Genomic DNA, 25,614 nt, shown 5'->3' on the forward strand with positions numbered 1-25,614 from the left:
ACCCCCGGGTTTAACTTGATACGTATATTTATTGCGAGAGAGAGAGAGAGAGAGAGAGAGAGAGAGAGAGAGAGAGAGAGAGAGAGAGAGAGAGAGAGAGAGAGAGAGAGAGAGAGAGAGAGAGAGAGAGAGAGAGAGAGAGAGAGAGAGAGAGAGAGAGAGAGAGAGAGAGAGAGAGAGAGAGAGAGAGAGAGAGAGAGAGAGAGAGAGAGAGAGAGAGAGAGAGAGAGAGAGAGAGAATAAGGTTCTTTGTAAAAGTAACATGCAATACAAATAATGTGCTTTTTGCTTAAAAAGTGCTTTTAGTCAACTTTATAAAATATAAATAAGTTACTCTGCTTATTTACATGTAATAATATTTTAGTGTTTTAGTTGGATCAGGATGTATGTTGGTGTCTGTACTGGTTGTTGATCTCATTGAGAACCACGTCACTTCCTGGATCTTCATCAGCTGTGATGGTTCGATCGCTAAAAGGACTACCTGCAACGTACCATGATAAATAAGCAGAATTAATGAAGCTATTCTCCTTATTTTTATGTGGCCCATACTAAACATCGTGCAGTAGAATACAGCTGGTAAACAGAGTCCTGTCTTACTGATGCCATTTGAAGAGTTGCTGACAAGAAATGAAGAGGATCTGGGGGAGTTGTGTGAGGAGTGAACAGACGTCAGAGGGGACCTCTTTGTGGTTTTCTGTGTTGCAGTACGACTCCACTCTAAAGAAAAGCCAAAAATACAAGATTAAAGCTGCAATAGCAAATTTGGAAAACAAATTAGCTTCAAATATTTTCATGTCTAAAAAGCTCTGCCAATAACACGGCAGCATCGAACTAGGGCAGCACGATTAGTCGACTCGTCATGACGGCGTTGACAAATAAAATAGTCGACTATTAATTTAATAGTTGACTTGTAGTTTATTTTATAAACATTTTATAAATGCAGCACGTTCGACGGTTGCTTCCTGCCTCTGCTCAGCCGCCGCTTTAGCTCCGAGGCGCATGCGCAGTAGTGGCCATCCAGATCAGCCTTTGTCACCACAGAAAGAAAACATGGCGAGTCTGCAACGTAGCTCAAAAGTTTGGGAGCATTATACAAATTCTAAAGAAAGGCCTGTAGAGTGCAAACTCTGCAAAGTGAGACTCTCCTTTCACGGGAGCACATCGGCGATGCACGAGCACCTTAAGAGGAAGCACGCCATGGCGGAGAAGAAAGAGTCGCCTCGGTAAGTTTACCTTGTTAGCCGCTAACAGCTGTAGCAACACCAGTAGCAGTGGCGATGTTATTACCTTTGGAACACGTTTGTATGTCACATATTTTTGCTCCATTTAAAAATACTAATGATTGATTTCATTCCGCGATGTTACAGTGTTAGTAAAAGTGCTCCTCTTCAATAGATGAGTTTGCTACGTGCACACCTCATCAAGCTAACGACCTGAGACCGTTGTGAGCATGTTGGTCACGAGAGACTCCTGTACACGGTCGGTATCAAAGTTTCAGAGAGTAATTCAACCCAGGTTACCACGACAACTACCAGGCTGATTCCATTTCACCACCATGATGGAAATGAAAAATGAAACAAACTTTAAGGTTGCTAGCTGAACAATCAAGAAACTAATATTTTTTAAAACATTTTCTTTGTGTTAAATCTTAACCAACATTATTTGATATAACAGAATTATTAATCTGGTAAATAAACTAACTTTAATATATTTTATCTTTACGCTTAAGCAGACCCTCAGAGCTGTCGATGATCCTCTGACTGCTGACATGTTGACCAGACGTGCTACGGAGGCGTACCTTGGTGTGTTCTGACATTTCCTGTGTTAAGATTGGAAGATGAAGCGCTTCAACCTTGCCACCATGCCTCTTGTGAACACAAGTCATTTTTGTGTACAACTTATTTTTGGTTTTCGGTACCTACCTTTATCTGACTGAAGCATTTGTGTGGCAAGGTGGAGAAACGAGGGCCCGGGCGGGATTCGATCCCCAGACTCCCGGGTGAGAGTCATGCGCGCTAACCCGTCAGCCAAAGGGACATCCCCTTGGCCAAGTAGCCAGGGCGCATGATCAATCGGGATATTGTGACAGGATGTTCACTCTGCCACATTTGTATTAACGGGTTAGAAAGTTAAAGTTGTTTGATAAGCTATCATCTTGTCTTATTAGATGGCACATAGCTGGTCACACCTCTCACTAGAAGCTAATGATGGATATATTAGAGCATCCTGGTGCAATAAGCTAACATTTTATGAATGACACGATTAGTCGACTAATCGTCAATAGGGCTGCCACAAACGACTATTTTAGTAGTCGAGTAAAGACGTGTGGACGTAGAAAACGATGACTGGTGTTTGGCGCTCTCAAGTTTCCTCTGGCAATGCGGGTTTCTAATTCCAGCAGATGCGAGCTAGTTGTTCCGTGACCATGTTTGCACGTTATCTTGTTCAGTAGATTCGCTATAACACTTTAAATCTCATTACAAAAGTATTTTACTTCCATCAGAACACTTCAAGAGAAAGTTAGTCCAACCTGAGTTTTCTAGAAGCCTCATTCTGCCACAGCACAGATATGTCCTCCATTGCCTTCTCACGGTCTCCTTCACCGCACAATGGAAGACAAATATGAAGAAACCTGCAAAGCACCGAGATATCTGGTGTCACACGCCCAAGATTTACACTAAAACATGTTGTCTGGATCTGACAGTCACAGAGAATAGATAGATGAATGATCAGAAAGCCCACCTTGAAGAGAGTTGAAGATGGCAAAGAGGTACATGAAGGCCAGATTAAGAGGCCCCCAGGCAAAAAAGGCAAAGCCCCAAGTGAGGCCTAAGAGGATGGATATCCCGATCACGCTGCGCACATCCTGAATTGTTGTACGATGCTTATTATTGTGAGGATTCTGATTTTTGACCCGATGCAGCTGGACCAGAACTATAATGAACATGATGAAGTTGAAGACGAAAATGACACAGAAGTAGGCTACTACTGCGACGTAGAAGGCAATATCGTTTTTTAGCCAGCAGCTGTTAAAGAGAAGAAAGAATGAAGTTAGTTTTTTAAATGAACACTGTAAATAAACCTCTCCAACCACTTACAAATCATCAGAAGTCCCATCTACAAACTTTCCGTAGGACACAAGGCCGTAGTTATTTTTGTCTATTGCAATGACGATGATGACTACAAGCATGGGGACGCCCCAGCCCACCAGGGAGAACTTCAGCATGTAGTGTGACATGAAGTTATTGAAGACTTTCACAATAGCCAAGTACATGTGGACACCCTCCAGCCCCATCCAGGTGAAGACAACCAGCAGGAAGTAGTGAAGGAACCAGGCTGTAGAGATGCAAAGGCCCATGGCATCCGGATAAAGAGACAGCCACGCATCCACCAGGAAGACCAGGTTGAGGAAGAGCAGGGCGAAGCACAGCTCAATCAGAATCTTAGATGGGATGTCTTTACGCAACTTTCTGTATGGGGCAAATAGTTTAGACAACATTTAAAAAAACAGCTGAATAAAGAAAAAAATATGGCTAAATAGTGGAAAACTCACCCAAAAGCCAAATAAGTTAAGAGAGTTAAGGAGAGGAAGATGGCCGAAACTCCACATCCGATATATGTGATGAAGGTGAGGATGGTGTTCTGAACAAGACTGATTGTAGGCTGCCTGGAGATGTCCTTAAAGGCAATATCGGGTAAAAAATATCAGAAAGTGGAATTAATAGCAGAAACAGAATAAGTAATTGTTCCATTTTTTTACCAGCAGGATAGCAAAACTGGTTAAATGGTTGCATCCACAAATAGTCTCATTGTCTGTTGTGTTTTGGACGATGCAGCCATTTGAATTCCAACCACCGGATCCATCTGCAAGCAGAAAACACGGCTCGTCTTTAGCTGGCATTATGTAAACCAAACATCCCTATTGTTAAAACCAACTCACTCTTCAATCTGAAGTCCCAGAAAACACAAGTTGCTACAAAATTAGCCTGTAGTTCAGAGAAACAGAGACACACTTATCAGTTTTTAGGTTCTTCAGCATTACAAAAAGAAAGAGACAAGAGTTGTTGCCTTACTGGAACCGGTACTGTGTTTCTCAGACGGATTATCACCCTGTCCTGCAGCCCTCTGATGGACAGATTGGCAGCACTGGCTCCAATAATCCCACTGTTGAGTTTACGCTGACCTAACGCTTGGTCCTGCGGGGCCGTTCAAAGACAGCATAGTGAGTTCCAACTCTGTACACTTTTAAAATGTTTCCATTTAACAGAAACTTTATGTATTTAAAAAGAAATGATAATTTTCTGTAACATATAAAAAAATTTGGATTGTCAATGGTGCATTTTCTTAACTAATGATGGTTAAGCATATAACCTGGACCACTATTAAGGAAGATGGCTTGGTATATAACCTGGAACATTGTTAAAGAAGATGGTTTGGTATATTTCCTGGAGCACTATTACAGAATATGGTTAAGCATATAACCTGGAACAGCGTGCTCTTCTGATAGAAGTTGAACTGGAGTCTGGAGACCTGGTTCTGTTCCTCGCTAGTTAGATTCTGTGTGAGAGTAGAAGGTAGTGTGATGGAGCCTTGAGGGATGGAGGAAACTGCCGCCACACTTCTTTTCAGCCTAGAGTTTGCTCGGGTCTGCAGCACACAGATACAAAGAGACAGAGAATTAGAGAACATTCTCCTTCGGTGCAAATGAAAACCTTCAGACGGTCAGCATCTTTATTTACCTAACAGATTGTTGTGTCTTACTTATTTACCCAGCTGCATGTTTTCACATACAGAGCCCATATGGAAAAGGCGGTTCATTATGGAGCTTGGATTGGGACAATATTCAATGTAACTTGTACCAAGTTTTGTAACTTGGAACATGTTTCATGACATGTAACTTTAGATTCGTAACTTGTAACTTTAGTTTTCTAACTTGTAATTCTCCCAATGATTGGACAGGAATTCGAGAAATGTGATTGGTAGCTAAGACTAGTGCTCTCATTGGTTCCACCCAAGTTCCTCCCACCGAAGTTAGAATTGAGACAAAATTATTTGTAACATTGTAGATTTGAGGTTTGTACCTTTAGAATGAAATGTGTGTTTTGAGAGTTTTGATTTCAAACATGTACATTGATTTTTTTTTATTTTGGAAGTCTGCTAGTTAAAAACCGAAAGTTTCATGTTTCTGAATGAATGTGTGATGTTACAAAATGAGTAGTAAATGTACAAAATAAAAGTTTGCTTTTACAAAATAAAAAATACATGTACAAAATACAATGTTCCTGTTACAAAACAAGAAATACAAGTACAAATTGAGAATTACAAGTTAGAAAACTAAAGTTACAAGTTACGAATCCAAAGTTACATGTCATGAAACATGTTCCAAGTTACAAAACTTGGTACAAGTTACATTGAATATTGTCTCAATCCTAGCTCCATAGTTCATTTATTTTGCATTATATTTTACAGCTCTATCTCTTGTTGAAAAATGAAATACTTGAATTGACTTGTTTTGTAAAAGTATGCAAAACCTTTTATTTTTGTATCTTGTGTGTCATGGGTTAGGGTTAGGATTAGGTCAAAACTTTTCAATGATTAAAGAGCTCCTACAAGCAAGATAGCCACCGAGTAAGTAACATTTTACAGAATTCTTTCAACAGAAGTGCCAACTATGTTTAGATCACACATCAGTGATTTTCTCACCTGTACATTGTTTGGATCTGAGATGGAAAAAGATGCTTCTTGAAAATGAGCTCCATCTGCTGGTTTCACTGACAGCGCCAATGCTGGAGACAACAGGGTCTCAGCTTTTGCTCCAACTACCAGCTTCAACCCCACCGTGTCAACAATCCCAATTATCCTGTTGGAGAAAAACAAGTCATCATTGCAGGCTCCAGTCATCACTGTGATGAAGCATTTTTATTTAGTCATTTCAGCATTTAATAACAGGACATTTGTTCCAATCGGTTCTTTGATAAGATCATATTTTACGAAACACTGAGGGAGTATGGTTAACCTTCTGGAGAAGCCCAACATCTTCTCAGGTGAGGCGCCCAACAGATTGCTGACAACATGGATGGAGATGTTTCCCAGAGCCAGGCTCACAGTTGGACCTGACAGAAGTTTCTCCAGTTCAGAGACCAGATTTTCTAAATCTGCAGAGGTCAGGTTAGACATGTCTCCGGTCATCTGCAGCAGTCGGTCGGCCTGACTTTCAGCTGCAGTAAACAAAATTTTAAAGTTATTTGTGATGCAATACACTAACATGTAAGTCAAATGGAACTTTTAATCTTTATCCTAAATTGCAATGAAGATATTCTGAGATTTTTAATGTATGTTTTCTATTTCAAAGTCATGCTGGTTTAAGGAAATATTTAGGTTTGTATGCAAGCGTTTTTATAACCAAATGGTGAAAGGCAAAAAGGTAAAATGATGTCATCAGTGAACCCATCACATGTAGGTAATGGTATTCTGAGTGATGCTCAGATGAAGTTTCTCCAGTAAAAATCCAGTATTAACTCCACTCGTGATCTTTTGTCCACATCACTGTCCACAGCTTTAGAAGTCATCCCAGCTTTAGATAACTGCTACAGCCAATTTACATTTTCAAACAAAAAATGTCACTTTTACCGACACTGAGCTACAACGGATTAGATTCATTTGTTCACAGCATTTAAATCGCAACAGAACAACAGAAGCATTGAAGAAGCTGATTACTTTTTCAAATTGCTTTAAAAAACGTCAAACCACGAGTGGAAAACACTTGAACTTGCCGAGGTCAAACTACCTGAAGAGTTCCCAGAGTTAGTTGTAGTGATTGTTGTTGCTGTGCTTCTGTCAGCAGATGTTGTCTTTTCTGGGCTTCTTGTTGTATTTTGTAGTGGCTTTGTTGTTGTTGTTGTGTTTGGTTGAGTTGTTGCTGGTGGCTTTGGGGTGAATGCTGTCTCATTTTGAGACAGGGTAGTGGCATATGGCTGTGAGGTAGTCATGCTACTTGGTAAGGAGGTTGTCATGTTGTCTGGCAGTGAGGTTGTCACATTGTTGTCTTGTTGGGAGGTTGTAACGTTGGTGTCTTGTTGGCCGGTAGTAACATTACCTGGCAGGGAGGTTGTAACATTGTTGTCTTGCTGGGAGGTTGTAACATTGGTGTCTTGTTGGCCGGTAGTAACATTACCTGGCAGGGAGGTTGTAACATTGGTGTCTGGCAGTGAGGTTGTCACATTGTTGTTTTGTTGGGAGGATGTAAAGTTGGTGTCTGGCTGTGAGGTTGTAACATTGGTGTCTGGCTGTGAGGTTGTCATGTTTGACTGTGAGGTTGTAACATTGGTGTCTGGCTGTGAGGTTGTCATGTTTGGCTGTGAGGTTGTAACATTGGTGTCTGGCTGTGAGGCTGTCATGTTTGGCTGTGAGGTTGTAACATTGGTGTCTGGCTGTGAGGTTGTCATGTTTGGCTGTGAGGTTGTAACATTGGTGTCTGGCTGTGAGGTTGTCATGTTTGGCTGTGAGGTTGTAACATTGGTGTCTGGCTGTGAGGTTGTCATGTTTGGCTGTGAGGTTGTAACATTGGCGTCTGGCTGTGAGGTTGATGGGTTTGTTGTAGTTGACACAACACTTGCATCACACAACTCGTCCAGCTGCACAATCAAATTTGTTCCATTTTGACTACAAAAAAAAAAACAATTAAAATCTGAATTGTGACAGTTATGTTCAATGCAGATGTTTTTTTGAAAGGTCACAAACCATGCGAGGGTGTGAGGGTTCTGTGCTTGTGTACAGAAGTTTGCAGGTTTCAGGTTACTGTCAGTCCAGGTGAACTGGGAGTCCAGTGGGTCGTTGCTGACTTTCAGATTTCCACAAATTGCTAAGAGACATGAAATGAGATACCACACGTTATTTAAATCCAAGTGATCGTATTTCTAATTATCAGTGAAAAATCCACTCACCTGCTCGTCTCACTTCCCCTGTGAAAAGGATCTGTTCTTCCAGCTGAAACACATTCCTCACAGCTGCTGCTACTGAACAGATCGGGATCTCGTGCCCAAAACCTAAAATCCCTTTGCAGCTTTGACTTTAAAAAGCAAGAGAAATACATTACAGATATTATTGTTTAACTGCTACAGATGTGTTCAAGTACAAAAGTACTACACTCAAACAAGATTTAGTATCAATGACTCACAATGTTGCAGACTGTTCACAGACCACACTGGCATTCTGTGGTAAAACATACACTTATTGGGAAATATAGCAGAAAAGTTTCAATACTTATACTATTCAGGTATATTAGTCTGATTACCTTGTATTTAGATGCAATAATGGATGACAGACATGTACTACTGCACAGAAATATTAGAAAACATGCAATTTATGTTACATTTTACACAACATTTCTTGAACACGTTATTTCTGTGGTTGACAAAACACGAGACTTACCTCATGCTGTCAAAGCAAACTGTTTGTTTCAGGGTAGAAATCTGCAGGAATTAGTTAATATTACTGCTCCATGCTGCTTGATAAACAGTAAATTAGTGATGGGATTTTTACCAGGGAGGAGATGTATGAAGAGTTCATCATGGGATCTTGTATTAAAAATGAAAAGGTGTAGTAGGCGTCTAAAACCAGAAACACAGTTAATTTGTTTAAATCGTTCAGATTGCATTCATTATGATAAAAAATTATATATATAAGGTAGTAAAACACAAACCAGATCTGTTGCAATAAGCTGAACAGCTGCAGTTGCCTGAAACTACCATCAGAGAATAATGATTTATTTCACTAAATAACTTTTTGTTTTAAAATAAACATTTTAAATGTTTTAATTCATGTTTAATTTTGTGGTCAACTTTAGTTGTGTTAAGAGCTCACCTGCACTGCAGTTTGCTGAGTTATTTGCTGGAACAGTGTAAAAAGGCCCAGACTCTTCACTGTTAGAGGACAAGATAAAAAACTTAATTTATAAATCTTATTTTCATTTTTTCATTAATCAAGACAAACTCAACACACACACACACACACACACACACACACAAAACAAATATGTAAAAAAAAAAAAAAAAGAAAAAAAAAAATATATATATATATATATATTGTCTGCACGATCTGTAAACTCACCATAATGCATTTAGTGAACCAGAATAAATGCAGCTGTTTTCCTCTGGATTACTGCTGCACTGCTGAAGTGAACCTGTTCAGAGCATCAGAGGGTTTACTAAATAAAAGGAGGTCATGTGGTTAGTAACGTTTTCTTTTAAATATGCAGTACTCACTTGTTTTATCAGCTCTGTTTCCCACCACGCTGATGTTAGGAGAATTCCTACTGGCTGCACAGAGTGTTTGGAGGATGCAGCAAGCAGGTAGTGTCTGGTTTAGCCTCAGCACCACAGAGCACCTAGTGTTGCTGAATTATTAAATCCATATTAGTGAAACACGTTTGTTGCAGTGACACCGATTGAGAATCCTTTATCATACTTACTTTATTTCAGTTTTTAGAGCACACGAAACTTCTATTCCCTGTTTAAACAAAAATCAATCAGGATTACACAACACCTGTTTATAGTGAATATCGGTGACATGTTTAAACATGAACTTACTTGAAATAAGAGACTTGTGTCAGTACGGATAAAACTGAAAGAAAATTTTTTTCATGTCTTTATTGAGTAACTTGACTTATTGCAGAAACATGATTCATGCGTTTAAAATGAACAAAACAAAATCTATTTATTTTAGCTGTATAAGAAACATTCTCATCATTGTTGCTACTGTAGGGTTGTTGGATGTTTAAAATCAGAAGTTTACATTAGAAACGTGCCCTTATTGTCATGACAAAACTCAAGGCAATGACTGGATCTTTCATTCTTTCATTTAGTCATTCATTCAATATTGTTTAAGCATATTTGCCGTCATACCTGCTTTGAAGGTTGTCACTGATTTGCCGTTTCACGCGATTTGGGGAAGCAGCTATCTGCACAACATTAGATACTGCAGTTACCAAAGATATTACTTGTGAAATCAATGATGAGCTTGAATTCTGCTTTGAAGATATAGTATTAGTTGGATTTGCTGTTGTAGTAGTAGTCATTTTGTTTCCATTTAACATTATTGTTGTTGCTGCTGTTGTCATGTCATTGCCATTTAACATTGTTGTTGTTGCTGCTGTAGTAGTTTGTTGCTCATTTACAGTTGTTGCTGTTATTGTCATCTTATTGCCATTTGACATTGTTGTTGTTGTTGCTGTTGTTGTCATGTCATTGCCATTTGACAATGTTGTTGTTGCAGCTGTAGTTGTTTGTTGCTCATTTACAGTTGTTCCTCTTGTAGTTGTTTGGTTTCCATTTAACATTGTTGTCGCTACAGTTGTCATCTCATTGCCATTTGGCACTGTTGTTGTTGCTGCTGTGGGTGTTTGTTGCTCATTTACCGTTGTTGTTACTGCTGTTGTCATCTCATTGCCATTTGACAATGTTGTTGTTGCTGCTGTAGTTGTTTGTTGCTCATTTACAGTTGTTGGTGCTGTTGTTGTCATCTCATTGCCATTGGACATTGTTGTTGTTGCTGCTGTAGTTGTTTGTTGCTCATTTACAGTTGTTGGTTCTGTTGTTGTCATCTCATTGCCATTGGACATTGTTGTTGTTGCTGCTGTAGTTGTTTGTTGCTCATTTACAGTTGTTGGTGCTGTTGTTGTCATCTCATTGCCATTGGACATTGTTGTTGTTGCTGATGTAGTTGTTTGTTGCTCCTTTACAGTTGTTGTTGCTGCTGTTCTCATCTCATTGCCATTTGACATTGTTGTTGGTGGTGCTGTAGTTGTTTGTTGCTCATTTACAGTTGTTGTTGTTGCTGTTTTTGTCATCTCATTGTCCTTTAAAGTTGTTATTTTTGCTGCCATAGTCGTTTGGTTCCCATTTGACATTGTTGTTGTTGCTGCTGTAGTTGTTTGTTGCTCATTTACAGTTGTTGTTGCTGTTCTCATCTTATTGCCATTTGACATTGTTGTTGTTGTCACTGCAGTTGTCATCATATTGTCTTTTAACATAGTTATTTTTGTTGCTATAGTCGTTTGTTGCTCATTTACAGTTGTTGTCACTGCAGTTGTCATCTCATTGCCATTTGACATTGTTGTTGTTGTTGCTGTAGTTGTTTGTTGCTCATTTACAGTTGTTGTTGCTGTTTTTGTCATCTCATTGTCGTTGAAAGTTGTTATTTTTGCTGCCATAGTCGTTTGGTTCCCATTTAACATTGCTGTTGCTGTTGTTGTGATCTCATAGCCATTTACCATTGTTTTTTCTGCTGTTGTCATCTCATTGTCTTTTAACATTGTTATTTTTGCTGCTATAGTTTTTGGGTTCCCATTTAACATTGTTGTTGCTGTTGTTGTCATTTCAATGCCATTTGACTTTGTTGTTGTTGCTGCTGTAGCTGTTTGTTGCTCATTTACAGTTGCTGTTGCTGTCATCTCTTTGCCATTTGACATTGTTGTTGTTGTTGCTGCTATAGTTGTTTGTTGTTCATTTACAGTTGTTGCTGTTGTAGTCGTTTGATTCCCATTTAACATTGTTGTTGCTGTTGTTGTCATCTCAAACCCATTTGACATAGTTGTTATTGCTGCTGTAGTCATTTGTTGCTCATTTACAGTTGTTGTTGCTGTTGTTGGCATCTCATTGCCATTTAACATTGTTGTTGTTGCTGCTGTATTCATATGATGCCCATTTACCATTGTTGTTGTTGCTGCTGTTGTCATCTCATTGCCATTTGGCATTGATGGTGTTGCTGTTGTCATCTCATTGCCATTTGACATTGATGCTGTTGCTGTTGTCATCTCATTGCCATTTGACATTGATGTTGTTGCTGTTGTTGTCATCTCATTGCCATTTGACATAGATGTTGTTGCTGTTGTCATCTCATTGCCATTTGACATTGATGTTGTCGCGGTTGTTGTCATCTCATTGCCATTTGACATTGATGTTGTTGTCATCTCATTGCCATTTAATGTTGTTGCTGTAGTCGTTTGGTTCCCATTGAACGTAGTTGTTGCTGTTGTTGTCATCTCATTGCCATTTGGCACTGATGGTGCTGTTGTTGTCATCTCATTGCCATTTGACATTGATGTTGTTGCTGTTGTCATCTCATTGCCATTTGACATTGATGTTGTTGCTGTTTTTGTCATCTCATTGCCATTTGACATTGATGTTGTCGCGGTTGTTGTCATCTCATTGCCATTTGACGTTGATGTTGTTGTCATCTCATTGCCATTTAATGTTGTTGTTGCTGTAGTCGTTTGGTTCCCATTGAACGTAGTTGTTGCTGTTGTTGTCATCTCATTGCCATTTGACATTGATGTTGTTGCTGTTGTCATCTCATTGCCATTTGACATTGATGTTGTTGCTGTTGTCATCTCATTGCCATTTGACATTATTGTTGTTGCTGTTTTTGTCATCTCATTGCCATTTGACATTGATGTTGTTGCTGTTGTTGTTATCTCATTGCCGTTTGACATTGATGCTGTTGCTGTAGTCATCTCATTGCCATTTGACATTGATGTTGTTGCTGTTGTCATCTCATTGCCATTTGACATTGATGTTGTTGCTGTTGTTGTCATCTCAGTGCCATTTGACATAGATGTTGTTGCTGTTGTCATCTCATTGCCATTTGACATTGATGTTGTTGCTGTTGTTGTCATCTCATTGCCATTTGACATAGATGTTGTTGCTGTTGTCATCTCATTGCCATTTGACATAGATGTTGTTGCTGTTGTCATCTCATTGCCATTTGACATTGATGTTGTTGCTGTTGTCATCTCATTGCCATTTGACATAGATGTTGTTGCTGTTGTCATCTCATTGCCATTTGACATTGATGTTGTTGCAGTTGTTTTCATCTCAGTGCCATTTGACATTGATGTTGTTGCAGTTGTTTTCATCTCAGTGCCATTTGACATTGATGTTGTCGCGGTTGTTGTCATCTCATTGCCATTTGACATTGATGTTGTTGTCATCTCATTGCCATTTAATGTTGTTGTTGCTGTAGTCATCTCATTGCCATTTGACATTGATGTTGTTGCTGTTGTCATCTCATTGCCATTTGACATTGATGTTGTTGCTGTAGTCATCTCATTGCCATTTGACATTGATGTTGTTGCTGTAGTCATCTCATTGCCATTTGACATTGATGTTGTCGCGGTTGTTGTCATCTCATTGCCATTTGACATTGATGTTGTTGTCATCTCATTGCCATTTAATGTTGTTGTTGCTGTAGTCATCTCATTGCCATTTGACATTGATGTTGTTGCTGTTGTCATCTCATTGCCGTTTGACATTGATGCTGTTGCTGTAGTCATCTCATTGCCATTTGACATTGATGTTGTTGCTGTTGTCATCTCATTGCCATTTGACATTGATGTTGTTGCTGTTGTTGTCATCTCATTGCCATTTGACATAGATGTTGTTGCTGTTGTCATCTCATTGCCATTTGACATAGATGTTGTTGCTGTTGTCATCTCATTGCCATTTGACATTGATGTTGTTGCTGTTGTCATCTCATTGCCATTTGACATAGATGTTGTTGCTGTTGTCATCTCATTGCCATTTGACATTGATGTTGTTGCAGTTGTTTTCATCTCAGTGCCATTTGACATTGATGTTGTTGCAGTTGTTTTCATCTCAGTGCCATTTGACATTGATGTTGTCGCGGTTGTTGTCATCTCATTGCCATTTGACATTGATGTTGTTGTCATCTCATTGCCATTTAATGTTGTTGTTGCTGTAGTCGTTTGGTTCCCATTGAACGTAGTTGTTGCTGTTGTTGTCATCTCATTGCCATTTGACATTGTTGTTGTTGCTGCTGTAGTCGTTTGGTTCCCATTAAATGTTGTTTTTGCTGTTGTCATCTCATTGCCATTTGACATTTTTCTTGTTGCAGCTGTAGTTGTTAGTTGTACGTTTACAGTTGTTGTTTCTTTTGTTGTCATCTCATTGCCATTTGACATTGTTGTTGCTTCTGTAGTTGTTTGGTTCCCAATTAACATTGTTGCTGCTGTTGTAGTCATCTCATTGCCATTTAACGTTGTTGTTGTTGCTGCTGTAGTCGTTTGGTTCCCATTTAATTTTGTTACTGCTGCTGTAGTCATCTCATTGCCATTTGACATTGTAGTTCCTGCTGTAGTCATTTGATGCCCATTTATCGTTGTTGTTGCTGTTGTTGGCATCTCATTGCCATTTGACATAGTTGTTGTTGCTGATGTAATCGTTTTGTTCCCATTTAATGTTGCTGCTGCTCTTGTTATCACATTGCCATTTAACGTTGTTGTTGCTGCTGTCATCACATATCCATTCAACATTGTTGTTGTTGCTTCTGTAGTTGTTTGGTTCCCAATTAACTTAGTTGCTGCTGCTGTTATCTCATTGCCATTTAATGTTTTTGTTGCTGTAGTAGTTTGGTTCCCATTTAACGTTGTTGTTGCTATTGCAGTTGTTCTGTTACCATTTAATGTTGTTCTTTCTGTTATCTTATTGCCATTTAACACAGTTGTTTTTGCTGTTGCTGCTGTAGTCATTTTGTTTCCATTTAACATAGTTGTTGTTGCTGCTGTTGTCATCTCATTGCCATTTGATGTTGTTGCATTTGTAGTAGTTTGTTTCCCACTAGATATTTTTGTTGCTGCTGTTGTCATCTCATTGCCATTTGATGTTGTTGCATTTGTAGTAGTTTGTTTCCCACTAGATATTTTTGTTGCTGCTGTTGTCGTTATGTTCCCATTCAAAGTTGTTGTTGCATTTATTTTGTTGCCATTGAATATTGTTGCTGCTGCTGCAGTTGTTTCATTGCCATTTAATTCTGCTCTAGCTGAAATGGTGATTTTATTGTTTTTTAGCATTGTTGTTGCTGCTGTTGTGTTAACATTTAAAGTTCTTGGGGTAGCAGTAGTTACCATGTTGTCAGATAACAATATTGTTGTTGAAGCTGTGGTTATTCTGTTGCCACTTAAGGATGTTGTTTCATTGCCATTTATTGGTGTTGTTAGTGCAGAGACAGTTGTTTTGTTGCCAATTGTTGTTGCTGTTTCAGCTGTGGTTGATTTGGTATCATTTAATATGACTACTTTTGTTGCAGCCAAATCTCTATCTGTGATATTTAGGATTGTTGTCACTGGAGAATTTGCTGCTTTGATGATAATTGATGTTGTTGTCTCTGGAGCATTACTTTTGTTGGTTACATTAAACATTGGAGCTGCAGCATCAGTTGTGTTGGTGACATTTAACGTTGTTGGGGTTGGAACATTTGTTGTGATGGTTACATTTAATGTTGGAGCTGGAACATTGGTTTTGTTTGTTACATTCAACAGTGGAGCTAGAGCATCAGTTGTGCTGGTGGCATTGATTGTTGGAGCTGGAGCATTAATTGTGTGTGTGACATTTAACGTTGTTGGGGCTTGAACATCTGTTGTGATGGTTACATTGAATGTTGGAGCTTGAGCATCAATTGTATTGGTGGCATTTAAGATTGTTGTCACTGGAGCATCACTTGTGTTGGTTACATTTAACATTGGTGGTTGAGCATTTGTTGTGTTGGTGACATTTAATATTGTCACTGGACCATTGTTTGTATTGATGACATTTAAGGTTGTTGCCACTGCAGCATCAGTTGTGTTGGTCACATTTACCATGAGAGCTGGAGCACTGGTTGTGTTGGTCACATTTAACATTAGAGCTGGAGCATTGGTTGTGTTAGTCAAATTTACCGTTGGAGCTAGAGCATTGGTTGTGTTGGTCTCATTTACCATTGGAGCTGCACCATCGGTTGTGTTGATGACATTTACTGTAGAACCTGGAGCATCGGTTGTGCTGGTCACATTTACCATGAGAGCTGGAGCATCGGTTGTGTTGGTCACAATTATCATTAGAGCTGGAGCATTGGTTGTGTTGGTCACATTTAACATTCGAGCTGGACCATTGGTTGTGTTGGTCATATTTACCATTAGAGCTGGACCATTGGTTGTGTTGGTCACATTTACCGTTGGAGCTAGAGCATTGGTTGTGTTGGTCTCAATTACCATTGGAGCTGCATCATTGGTTGTGTTGATGACATTTACCGTTGAAGCTGGAGAATCGGTTGTGTTGGTCGCATTTACCATTAGAGCTGGAGCATCGGTTGTGTTGGTCACATTTACCATTAGAGCTGGAGCATTGGTTGGGTTGATGAAATTTACCGTTGAAGCTGCAGCATTGGTTGTGTTGGCCCCATTTACCATTAGAGCTGGAGCATCGGTTGTGTTGGTCACTTTTACCATTAGAGCTGCAGCATCGGTTGTGTTGATGACATTTACCATTGAAGCTGGAGCATTGGTTGTGATGCTCACATTTAGCATAAGAGCTGCAGCATTGGTTGTGTTGATGGCATTTACCATTGGAGCTGCAGTATTGGTTGTGTTGGTCACATTTACCGTTGGAGCTGCAGCATCGGTCATGTTGGTCACATTTACCATTAGAGCTGGAGCATTGGTTGTGTTGGTCTCATTTACCATTGGAGCTTCAGCATCGGTTGTGTTGATGACATTTACCGTTGTAGCTGGAGCATCGGTTGTGTTAGTGACATTCAACGTTTTCTCTGGAACTATGGTTGTGTTGGTTATATCTAATGTTGCATTAATTATTGTTTTATGGTCATTTAATGGTGATGACGTTGCATTTGTGGTTACGCTGTTGTTTAGTACTGTTGTAGGAATTTCTGTTGTAACATTGTAAATTTGTTGTGTTGTTGTTACATTTGAAGTCTTTGCAGCAGCGGCTGTTGCTTGAGTGTCTGGAGACAAGCAGCTTGTTAGACTGGTTTGGAACAGCTGATCCAGCTGAGAAAAAAAACATAATATGACGATCTTTATTTCTTTAACAAGTTAGACTTTCAATCTTGAAGTAATCTAATCCGATCTGGTATTTTGTGTATTCATTTCCATACATACCCAGGTAATAATTTCCGATTCATTTTTTTTCTGTCCAGTTACATCCACAGTGACATCGAGGAAATAAAATACTAAAGCAAAAAAAAAATAAAAAAAGAAAAGAAAATCAAATCTTAATCAGCAACAAAGATATGAATAAACGCATGACATGCTAATCTAATAACAAAGACATGGATGAAACAATGAGTCGTCAGTTATTCAGTCATTGGTTTACCTGATGTCTGTACAGACGTTGTGGAAATAGGAATGGTGGAAGGAGCAGCAGATGATGGATTAGCTGAAGCTTCAACTAATTAGAGAGACAATACAGTTCTTAATCTGTAACAGTTCAGTGTTTTTCTTAACCTAGAAATCTAGACAAATTGTGGCCTCAGCAGGTTTACCACTGGACTGAACTGATTTAGTTCTGGCCAATCACAACGCTCCATGTTTGAGAGAGACGTTATGCGGGCTCAGTGCGAGAGCTGCAACATAACAAACTACAAAATGGCGTCAGCTCAGGATCGACGTTCGTTTGATATGGCTTTGGCATCGAGTATGGACTATGTGGACCTGGGCTTTTCTAAGAGACATAAGCAGATTACTTAGAAAAAGGGTGAATTTGCTTCTTCTTCTATGGTGTTCAATGCTGCCCTCTTGACTGATTGCCATAGTGATGAAAATGTGACATTGTTTGTTGCTCTGATTGGTCCTAGTGCTGTCCATGTTGCAAATACAGTCTGAAAGACAGCTGTGAATTCCACCCCACAACCAAGCTCTGTCTGAGTCATAGCCAGCCCAGAATGTATACTTACATATACTGGATGGCTTGTCAGGCAATTTTTTTTCTCTCAGTGAGACTAAAATCTGTTGTTTGTCTTTTAAAGATTTCAGCCTAATTCTGGTTTTCCTTTAGATCTGTCAGACAACACTGTATGACCCCCCTAGGGTGAGATCTAATCCTGTGCTTGTTTTAGTGACTGTAAATACTTGATTCTTAATATTCTGTTGAATTTACCTGAAGTCTGTGCAGCTGCTGGAGTGGTGGGGTTGGAGTTATGGGGGTTGATGCCAAAAGCGTGTCCTGAAAGAAAAATGAACCTGATCTAATTACACATGTGTCTGTACATCAAGTCAAAGTTTATGTTTTATTTATTTATCTGTTCAATCTGGATGAAATTTCTCATGAGACACATGTTCCTCCTCAGACTCACGCATGCCCTTCATTGCTGCCTTTGACTCCAGTGAAATGCAACAATTATCTGATGTAGATTACAGACACATCTTCAGATCTTCCTGACATTAAACAAACGTCTCAGTCGAGGTTGTGATTCTGTCCCTAATTCTTCCTGATTGCCCAATCAAATATCTTTGTAGCACAGAATGTACAAAAACAGGCAGTCCAACTTTGACTATTCAAAGATTGTGCAGCAGCTATTAATCTTTCACAGTTTTTGACACACACTTCAGGACAACGCGCAGTCAGACCAGATCAACAAGTTTTAGTGTAAATTAGAAAGGAACTCAACACATTGTGCTTCATAAATGGAGCTGAGTTGTTAGACCAGATAAGGCTGACGGATACGTCAGCTCCATTGTGTGCTACCTTTGTTTAGCCCTTACGTCAGATTTTACCTGCCAGGATGATGATTAGCAAGTACGTCTTCAACAACAGTGGACATGAAAACAGGGACCTTGACTTCTTCTCTCTGTAATGTAACAAATACAGTTATAACACCTTTTAAGTGTTTATTTAAATAAAAAAATTGTTCAAAGTTTGATTTGACTGACAGTCATCACACACATAAATAACAAAATCCTGTTATATCAGATCTTAGTTTCTCATCGTCTCTCTTATCTGTTCTGTAGAAATTCAAAATACTAGATTAAATACTGGATTAAAGACTACATTTCACATGGAACATTTGTTTTCCTATGATGTTTTTTGTTCTAATTAAATGCCTTAAAAGCATAGTACAGTTTATCTGAAAATAAACAGATGATGTGGTAATGCTTTACAGTCTCGTGTGTTATTTTTCCAAGTTTGCAAATCACAAAGGCAAATAAAAGAACAGGAAATCACCTCTATCTAATTGTAAAATAAGTCACTAATTCCCAAAAGTACAGTAATATCATTAACCTAACAAGTGGGAAAACACACAGGATAAAAAAACAACCACAAATTAATCAACATGCATCCAGATCCTGGTAAGACATTGTGAATTCTGCTGAGTTGTTCTACAAATAATGTTAAATATTTTAATATGTGATTGTTTATACAAGAATAACAACACAAGGACAACTCAAATATGTTGTGCTGCTATCTGCTTCAGACTCTTGTAAATTAATATTTCTTAAAAGATTAATTTTACAGAATTTTTTATTGAATTATACAAATTTTGTAATTGTAGAACACGTTTGGTTTTACTACTAGACACCTCTGTTGGTGTGTTGTGTTACAATTTATGAAATATTTTATTTATTTAGATAAAATCCTGTAAAGTTATTTCATTAATTACTTTGGTTTGACCCATTGCACCCAAAAAGGTCAAATTTGCCACTGGCAAACCAAGAGCTCCATGGAAGTTCCCTAAATCAGTTACCAATCAGAAAAGAGAACGAGGGAAAGCTGAGCGTAAATGGAGAAAAAAAATAACCCACCAGATCACTATGAAAACTTTAGAGTGCAACTCTGATTTCAAGTGACAGTGTGTATTTTTCCAGGCGATGGGGGGCAGTAGATAACTAAATTGTTGCAAGCAAGCAATATTTTTGTGTTTGAGTAAGACCTTACCAACGGATGCCCATTAGGGTCAAAATGCCCTGGGGAGTGCAAACTTTAGCTAAATAACAAGTACATCAGACTCCCTTTCATCACTGGCAACAAGTGAAGAGGTAAATGTGTAAAACAACATTTAAGAATGATGAAAGTTTTGCAACCATTTGTTACAAATCAAGCCCCCATAATTTGGGTCTGAAAGTGAAGCCAACACGGAAGTAACTAAAATTGCAGTTCCACCTTCATCTGCTAGGGGCTGGTGTCAGAAGCGAGCAAATTCTCATCGTCTCCCATGTTAAAAATACCAATTTCACAGCAGAAATAAATGTGTTTACAGCCTGGTTCAAAAACATGTTTTTGGTTTAAATTATCTAGTTTACACTCATGACAACTCTGAGGGGGGTGATGTTTTTTTCTCACTCTTCTGTTTAAGTGTATTAAAAGCCTAAAATTCTGTATAATTAATGAGCATCAGACCCACGTGACCGCAGAGCTAGCTCCGTGGAAGGGCCTCAGTCTGAGCCTCGGCCTCGCCTGAAAACAGTTCCGCCATTTTAAGTCTCTCAACTTAGACCATTAGTTGTAGCGTTAGTGCAATTTGTGTGGATATTACTTGTTCAATTGTTGGACACAATGACTTGATGTGGCATTAATTGCACTAATAGAGCGTCCAAGGAGTCTCCACTTCATTTTTTTCGGTAAGTAAAATTATATTTATGTATTTTAGGTCACTGCCAAGCTGAGCTTAGATTTTAACATGTACTGTTTAACCATGACATTTAAATGTAATAGGGTAAAACCCAGTGCATTTAACTTAACGCTGCATTGTTGAAAATGGGTTGAAATATGACATGTTGGTGGAGCTGGGTTCCGACTATCGCTATGGTCCCCTACCTTCAGCTGCAGCTCGGCGCATCTCTGATCGCGCTGCCTGTCTGCTGCGCGGGCTGCCGGCTTGTGGAGCTCTCGGATGGAAACCGATGTTTTCCACCCGGTTCTCCCCAGCGGCAGCTCGGCGCATCTCTGATCGCAGCGGCGCCTGTCTGCTGCGCAGCTGCCGGCTTGTGGAGCTCTCGGGAGACCTCTGTGTTCCACCCAACGGTCAGCCCGGCGTATCTCTGACTCAGAAGCTCCAGTGTTGTGCACAGTTAACTCCGGTTGTAGCTAGGTTGCTACCTCCGTTAGCTTAGCTCCCACCTCCGCATAGCTTTGGGTTAGCTTGTAGCTACATCGCTTCAGTTCGACGGGTGTCGTCATTTGATCCCAGCCTTACAGCCCCACCCTCAACTCCACCTCTTTTCCTTTTTTTGGAATTGTGTAGGTTTGACGGAACCTGTGACACGGACAAAATGGCGGTGGTGGCCATCTCCCATTTTGGCTCAAAAATTTATAATTGGAGTTTATGGAAACACATTGTCCAGCATATATGTTGATGTTACAAATCAGTAAATAAGTTTTGTCCTCATGGGCTCCCATAGAACTACAGGCCAATCTCTATTCTCCCTCTATTTGGGAAAATTATTGAAAATGCTGTTACAGCTGAACAACTTTTTTGGAGACAACCAACCTCCTGGATGGTTTTCAGTCAGGCTTTAGACAACACCACAGCACTGAGACTGCACTGATTAAGGTATTGAATTATATTTGTCTTAATACAGATTGAGGCAAAACATATGTTCTGATGATGCTCAGTCTCAGTGCAGCTTTTGATACTGTGGACCACAACACCCTACTTGATAGGTTCATAAACTGGGTGGGACTATCAAGCACAGTCCATAGTTGGTTCCAATCATACCTCAAAGACAGGGGTTATGTTGTCTCTGTTGGTGATCACAAATCAAAGCTGATCACCATGACACGTGGGGTCCTCCAAGGTTCAATTCTTGGACCACTGCTCTTCAATGTCTGCATGCTCCCCCTGGCTCAGGTCATACACAATAACAACATTGCCTGTCATAGATATGCAGATGACTTCCAGATCTACCTAGCTCTATTACCTAGTGACAGTGGTCCCTTAGACTCACTCTGGCAGTGTTTGGAGCAAGTTAATGAGTGGATGCAGTCAAATATCCTCCAGTTAAAGAAAGACAAGATGGAAGTTATTGTCTTTGGAAATAAAAATGATATAATGGAGGTTATTGCTCAACTTGGCGCCAAATGAATAAAGTCAAAGACTCAAGTTAGAAATCTTGGTGTTATAGGGTTGTTAGCTGTTTTTAAATGAGCCATATAAATAAACTGGAATAGAATAATTGATTCAGACCTGAGCTTCACTGGTCACATTATGGTTATAACTAGATCAGCATTTTATCAATTTCATCAAATAACATGACTCTGAGGTCTCATGTCCAGAAAAGACCTAGAGAAACTCATTCATATGTTCATCTGAAATGTGTTCTATAAATATGAATGCCTTGCATTTTACTGGAATGTTAACAATTTGGTAGAAACAACTTTAGTCCCTATATCAAAGTAAAGCAATGAATATTTCTTTATCTATGTTATAAAATGTATTTTCCCTAAATATTAACCAAAGTCCTGTTCAGGTAGGACTTGATCTTTTTCAGATCAACATTTATGTTTGTTGAACTTATTCAGCTTTTCAGCAAAAAAAAAAAAATTCAATGAGATAGTTGAACCTTGTGTCACATTTCAGAGGTTTTATGATTAGATTTAGTCTTTGTCCGCTGGTTTGTTAAAAGTGGTGTTCTGTTCAGACATGTTTTGGGTTTGGGTGTCAGTTCTGATTTTTGTGCAGGTCTGACTTGCTGACACCAATTTATCTGGAACAATTATAGTTAATGGATACAATTAAAACTTTGGCTTTTTAATTAGATAAAATATTCCCATTTTGAGAGTGAAAGGAGGACATTTAAGAACTGTTACTGTAAAATGGAAATGGCCTGTATTTGTATTGTGCTTCACAACACAATCAGTCATTCACCCATTCACACGCTGGTGGGGATGAGCTACGATGTGGCCACAGCTGTCCTGGGGCGCACTGACAGAGGCGAGGCCTGCTGAACACCGGTCCCTTCAACCACCATCAGTAGGCAAGGCAGGTTATGTGTCTTACCCAAGGACACAACAGCAGCATTCTCTGGTGGGTGGCAGGATCAAACCAGCAACCTTCCAATTACTGGAGAACCTGCTCTACCTCCTGAGCTACTTCTGTCCCAATTATACATCTGTTGCTGCTAGCATGAACCCACTCTAAGTAATGGTGTGGTCACAGACCTAGGAAAAAGAAATTATATTTGAGATGCAGGCTGGCTGAGCCCTAATAAAACCATCCATCCATTTTCTGTTCCCGCTTATCCACTCAGGGTTGTGGGGGATTGGTGCCTATCTCCAGCAGTCTTTGGGCAAACAAGTGGGGTACACCCTAAGGATATTTTAGAGAGAAAAATTAACCTGACAGTCATATTTTTGGACTGTTGGAGGAAGCTGTTGTACTGGTAGAGAACCCACACATGCACAAGAACATGCAAACTCCATGCAGAAAGACCCCGGCCTGGGATCTGAACCTGGGACCTTCTTGCTGCAAGGCAACGGTGCTAATCACTGCTCCACTGCGCAGCCCCCCAATAATAACAGTCACACTAATTATTGGCTGATTATGGACACCAGTGAGTTTTGGGGGGCATCTTATTGTGAAAATCAAAAAGCAACAATGACATCATGTACGCGATTTAGAAAAGAAGTGAGTGAGTGAGTGAGTGAGTGAGTGAGTGAGTGAGTGAGTGAGTGAGTGAGTTTAATACTATTATCAAGTTAGACAGCTTGGATCACATAAATAATAAATAATAAGTAATTAATGTCATAGAAAGAATAATTATTGTACTCATAAATGTTGATTAATCTATTAAACAAGTTAATATAATGTCTATTTCTATTGTGAACGTTTGTGTGTTTGAACTGTTCACTCATGTTGGATGCACTTTATGGTGAACGGGTGAACGTTTTGTTTGTTCTGCACACCTGGACCTGGTTTATTAATCCGTCCTGCTGTGCATTCACACTTCAGGTATCTTTACAGATTATGAGATTTTGTTTTCCTCTGTGTTCCTGACGTTTAGGCTACACCACCTGTACTCTAGTCCTTCTGTAGTCATCAGAGGTTTGTTTTTCCTTCAGCCGCCTATAATGAGTGCAATGCCAACTGGAATTAAAAAACCTGTTTGACTCTGTCTGACCTTTTCGTACTGCCAGAAAATGCGACTCTTTGTTACCAGCAGATCGTCACAAAGCCAGACATCTTTTATTAAATATATAGAAAAAGACCAACTAAACAGTGGGATGGGAATAAAGAATATTCCATCTTCACCCAGGTGATTTCCCTGGAGCTGTGAAGACCATCTGACCTACAGTTGTCTCATCAGCTGCAGATTTTTTTTAGGTGTGCCATATTTCTGTTGTCTTCTGTTTGTCCATTTTAATTTTAGTAGAAACTCACAAATCATGCTGTTTTGATCAGGTACACAGACTTAAAACGAGACTCCAAAAACCAAAGAAAAATCAAAACATTTGGAGAAAACAACTTTTTAAAGAACACATGAAATTCTGGCTTGTTTGGAAAATAAATCTTTTAAATTGACAGAAAACAGAAAGACCAGCAGCAGAGCGTTACCTGACTGGCGGACCCAACGTGAGCCAGCGAGAAGATCTGCTTGAAATGCCAGGGGTTCCCACGACTTCTTCATTTCTAATAAACATAACTTTCCACGACAGAATGTGAATAATACTAAACCACGAACATGGCCGTGGACGCCAGCCTAACTGGTGCTAATTGAAGTGTTCACTCTTTGTCCCCGGCAGCATCAAAAGCTGAGGCACGCCCCTGAATCGTCAGCAGGTCGCTGCATTCATTTTAGTTCAAGTATGTCTCACTCAGCATCTGAACGGCACTCGTAACGAGAAGGCGTCTGGTTTATTCAACAAAATTCCAGAAGTGTGGCTGTACTCCGTCAGGCAGCGTGTCGATTACAGCGTCAGGGTTGCTGGAGCACTTTTGGTAAGAAAGAAAAAAGCTGTTTCTATTTTGTTTGAAGTTTAAGGTGTGCCTCAGGGTGTGTCCCAACATTTGTCAGTGATAAAGCTGACAGAAACACTGTTTCCACGGCAACACTGCAAAGCTCGATCAGGAATGTGACTGAGGAGCGGCACCGCCATACTTTTATTGTTCAGACCTTTGAAGCTGTCATTAAACAGGTGAACTCACTATTAAACACAAAAAGGAGTGCTGTAAGGAATCATGCATGAAACATGTTTGGTACTGCAAGCTTTGAGTGACTTTTATTATATCAAGGAAGCCCAGTGTGTCCTAATATTAAAGAGCAAGTCACCCCCAAGTCTACTTTTTATTGCTGATAAACTATATAAATGCGTGTCTAATCGTGCTGCAGACACGTGTAGTCAATAGTTTTGTACTTTAGTGCATTTTAGTTAAAATTTTAATTTTCTGCCTAAAACTGTCAGTGTTGTGCCGTTGTCAGGTAAAAACTCTGCACTGCATTAGAATTTAAATCTGCCACCGCTATTGGCTAAGAGGTATGCTATGATGTAAACTGGTCCTTATGATGTCACAATGCCGTTGTGAGCCTGTGTGTGTGTATTTGTTAGAGGCTCCGCCCTCTCTGTCTGCTAGGCAACAGCATTTGTTGCATTTTTCAAACATGAAGAGGGAGTGAAGGAAGTTTCTTGTAGGGGGTGACTTGCTCTTTAATTTGCATTCAGTATAATGCTCCTTTACCGTGTTTATCGTGTAAGGATAAATCACGTAAGCATGGTTTATACAGCTTTTTAAAATGCTATAATACAAAACACTGAGTGCACTGATTCAAACAAGTTGTTTGAATGCAGTGTCACTTTTTGCCCACCAGATGTTGCAGTTTTTACTCCTGATGTC

At 39.5% G+C, this 25,614-nt stretch overlaps 1 protein-coding gene across 2 annotated transcripts; it reads right to left on the minus strand.

Annotated features, from left to right (window-relative positions):
* Positions 1 to 210: 210 nt before the first annotated feature.
* Positions 211 to 24,766, minus strand: LOC107386403 (adhesion G-protein coupled receptor G4). Of its 2 annotated transcripts, XM_070555688.1 has the most exons (32): positions 24,337 to 24,766; positions 18,563 to 18,636; positions 17,946 to 18,011; positions 17,163 to 17,237; positions 16,949 to 17,019; positions 16,754 to 16,837; positions 9,903 to 9,958; positions 9,588 to 9,621; positions 9,470 to 9,507; positions 9,264 to 9,394; positions 9,109 to 9,181; positions 8,863 to 8,921; positions 8,702 to 8,743; positions 8,542 to 8,609; positions 8,431 to 8,471; positions 8,294 to 8,333; positions 8,177 to 8,211; positions 7,944 to 8,068; positions 7,741 to 7,861; positions 6,788 to 7,662; positions 6,017 to 6,218; positions 5,704 to 5,860; positions 4,483 to 4,647; positions 4,074 to 4,196; positions 3,941 to 3,986; positions 3,761 to 3,864; positions 3,554 to 3,678; positions 3,099 to 3,470; positions 2,743 to 3,026; positions 2,531 to 2,632; positions 598 to 717; positions 211 to 481 (listed from the first exon to the last, which is right to left on the minus strand). In XM_070555688.1, the coding sequence occupies exons 1-32, from the start codon at positions 24,420 to 24,422 to the stop codon at positions 378 to 380; spliced, it is 4,098 nt and encodes a 1,365-aa protein (XP_070411789.1). In that variant the 5' UTR covers positions 24,423 to 24,766; the 3' UTR covers positions 211 to 377. The 2 variants fall into 2 exon arrangements, with proteins under 2 accessions (XP_070411789.1, XP_070411788.1); XM_070555687.1 differs by lacking the exons at positions 16,754 to 16,837; positions 16,949 to 17,019; positions 17,163 to 17,237; ... (1 more) ...; positions 18,563 to 18,636; positions 24,337 to 24,766 and having other exon boundaries at positions 9,903 to 12,512.
* Positions 24,767 to 25,614: the final 848 nt, after the last annotated feature.

The sequence above is a fragment of the Nothobranchius furzeri genome, chromosome 10 (genome assembly GCF_043380555.1).
Source record: "Nothobranchius furzeri strain GRZ-AD chromosome 10, NfurGRZ-RIMD1, whole genome shotgun sequence".
Lineage (NCBI taxonomy): Eukaryota > Metazoa > Chordata > Actinopteri > Cyprinodontiformes > Nothobranchiidae > Nothobranchius > Nothobranchius furzeri.

Bases quoted from the DNA above. Each gene is read 5' to 3' on its own strand.
- LOC107386403 (XM_070555687.1), bottom strand. From the start codon at position 12,511: ATGACTACAGCAACAGCATCAATGTCAAACGGCAATGAGATAACAACA. The intron at 9,182-9,263 runs GTGAGTACTGCA...TGCTCTGAACAG, and splicing joins AAACAGAGCTGATAAAACAA to GTTCACTTCAGCAGTGCAGC. The intron at 7,663-7,740 runs GTTTGTGACCTT...TTTTTTTTGTAG, and splicing joins AACCCTCACACCCTCGCATG to TCAAAATGGAACAAATTTGA.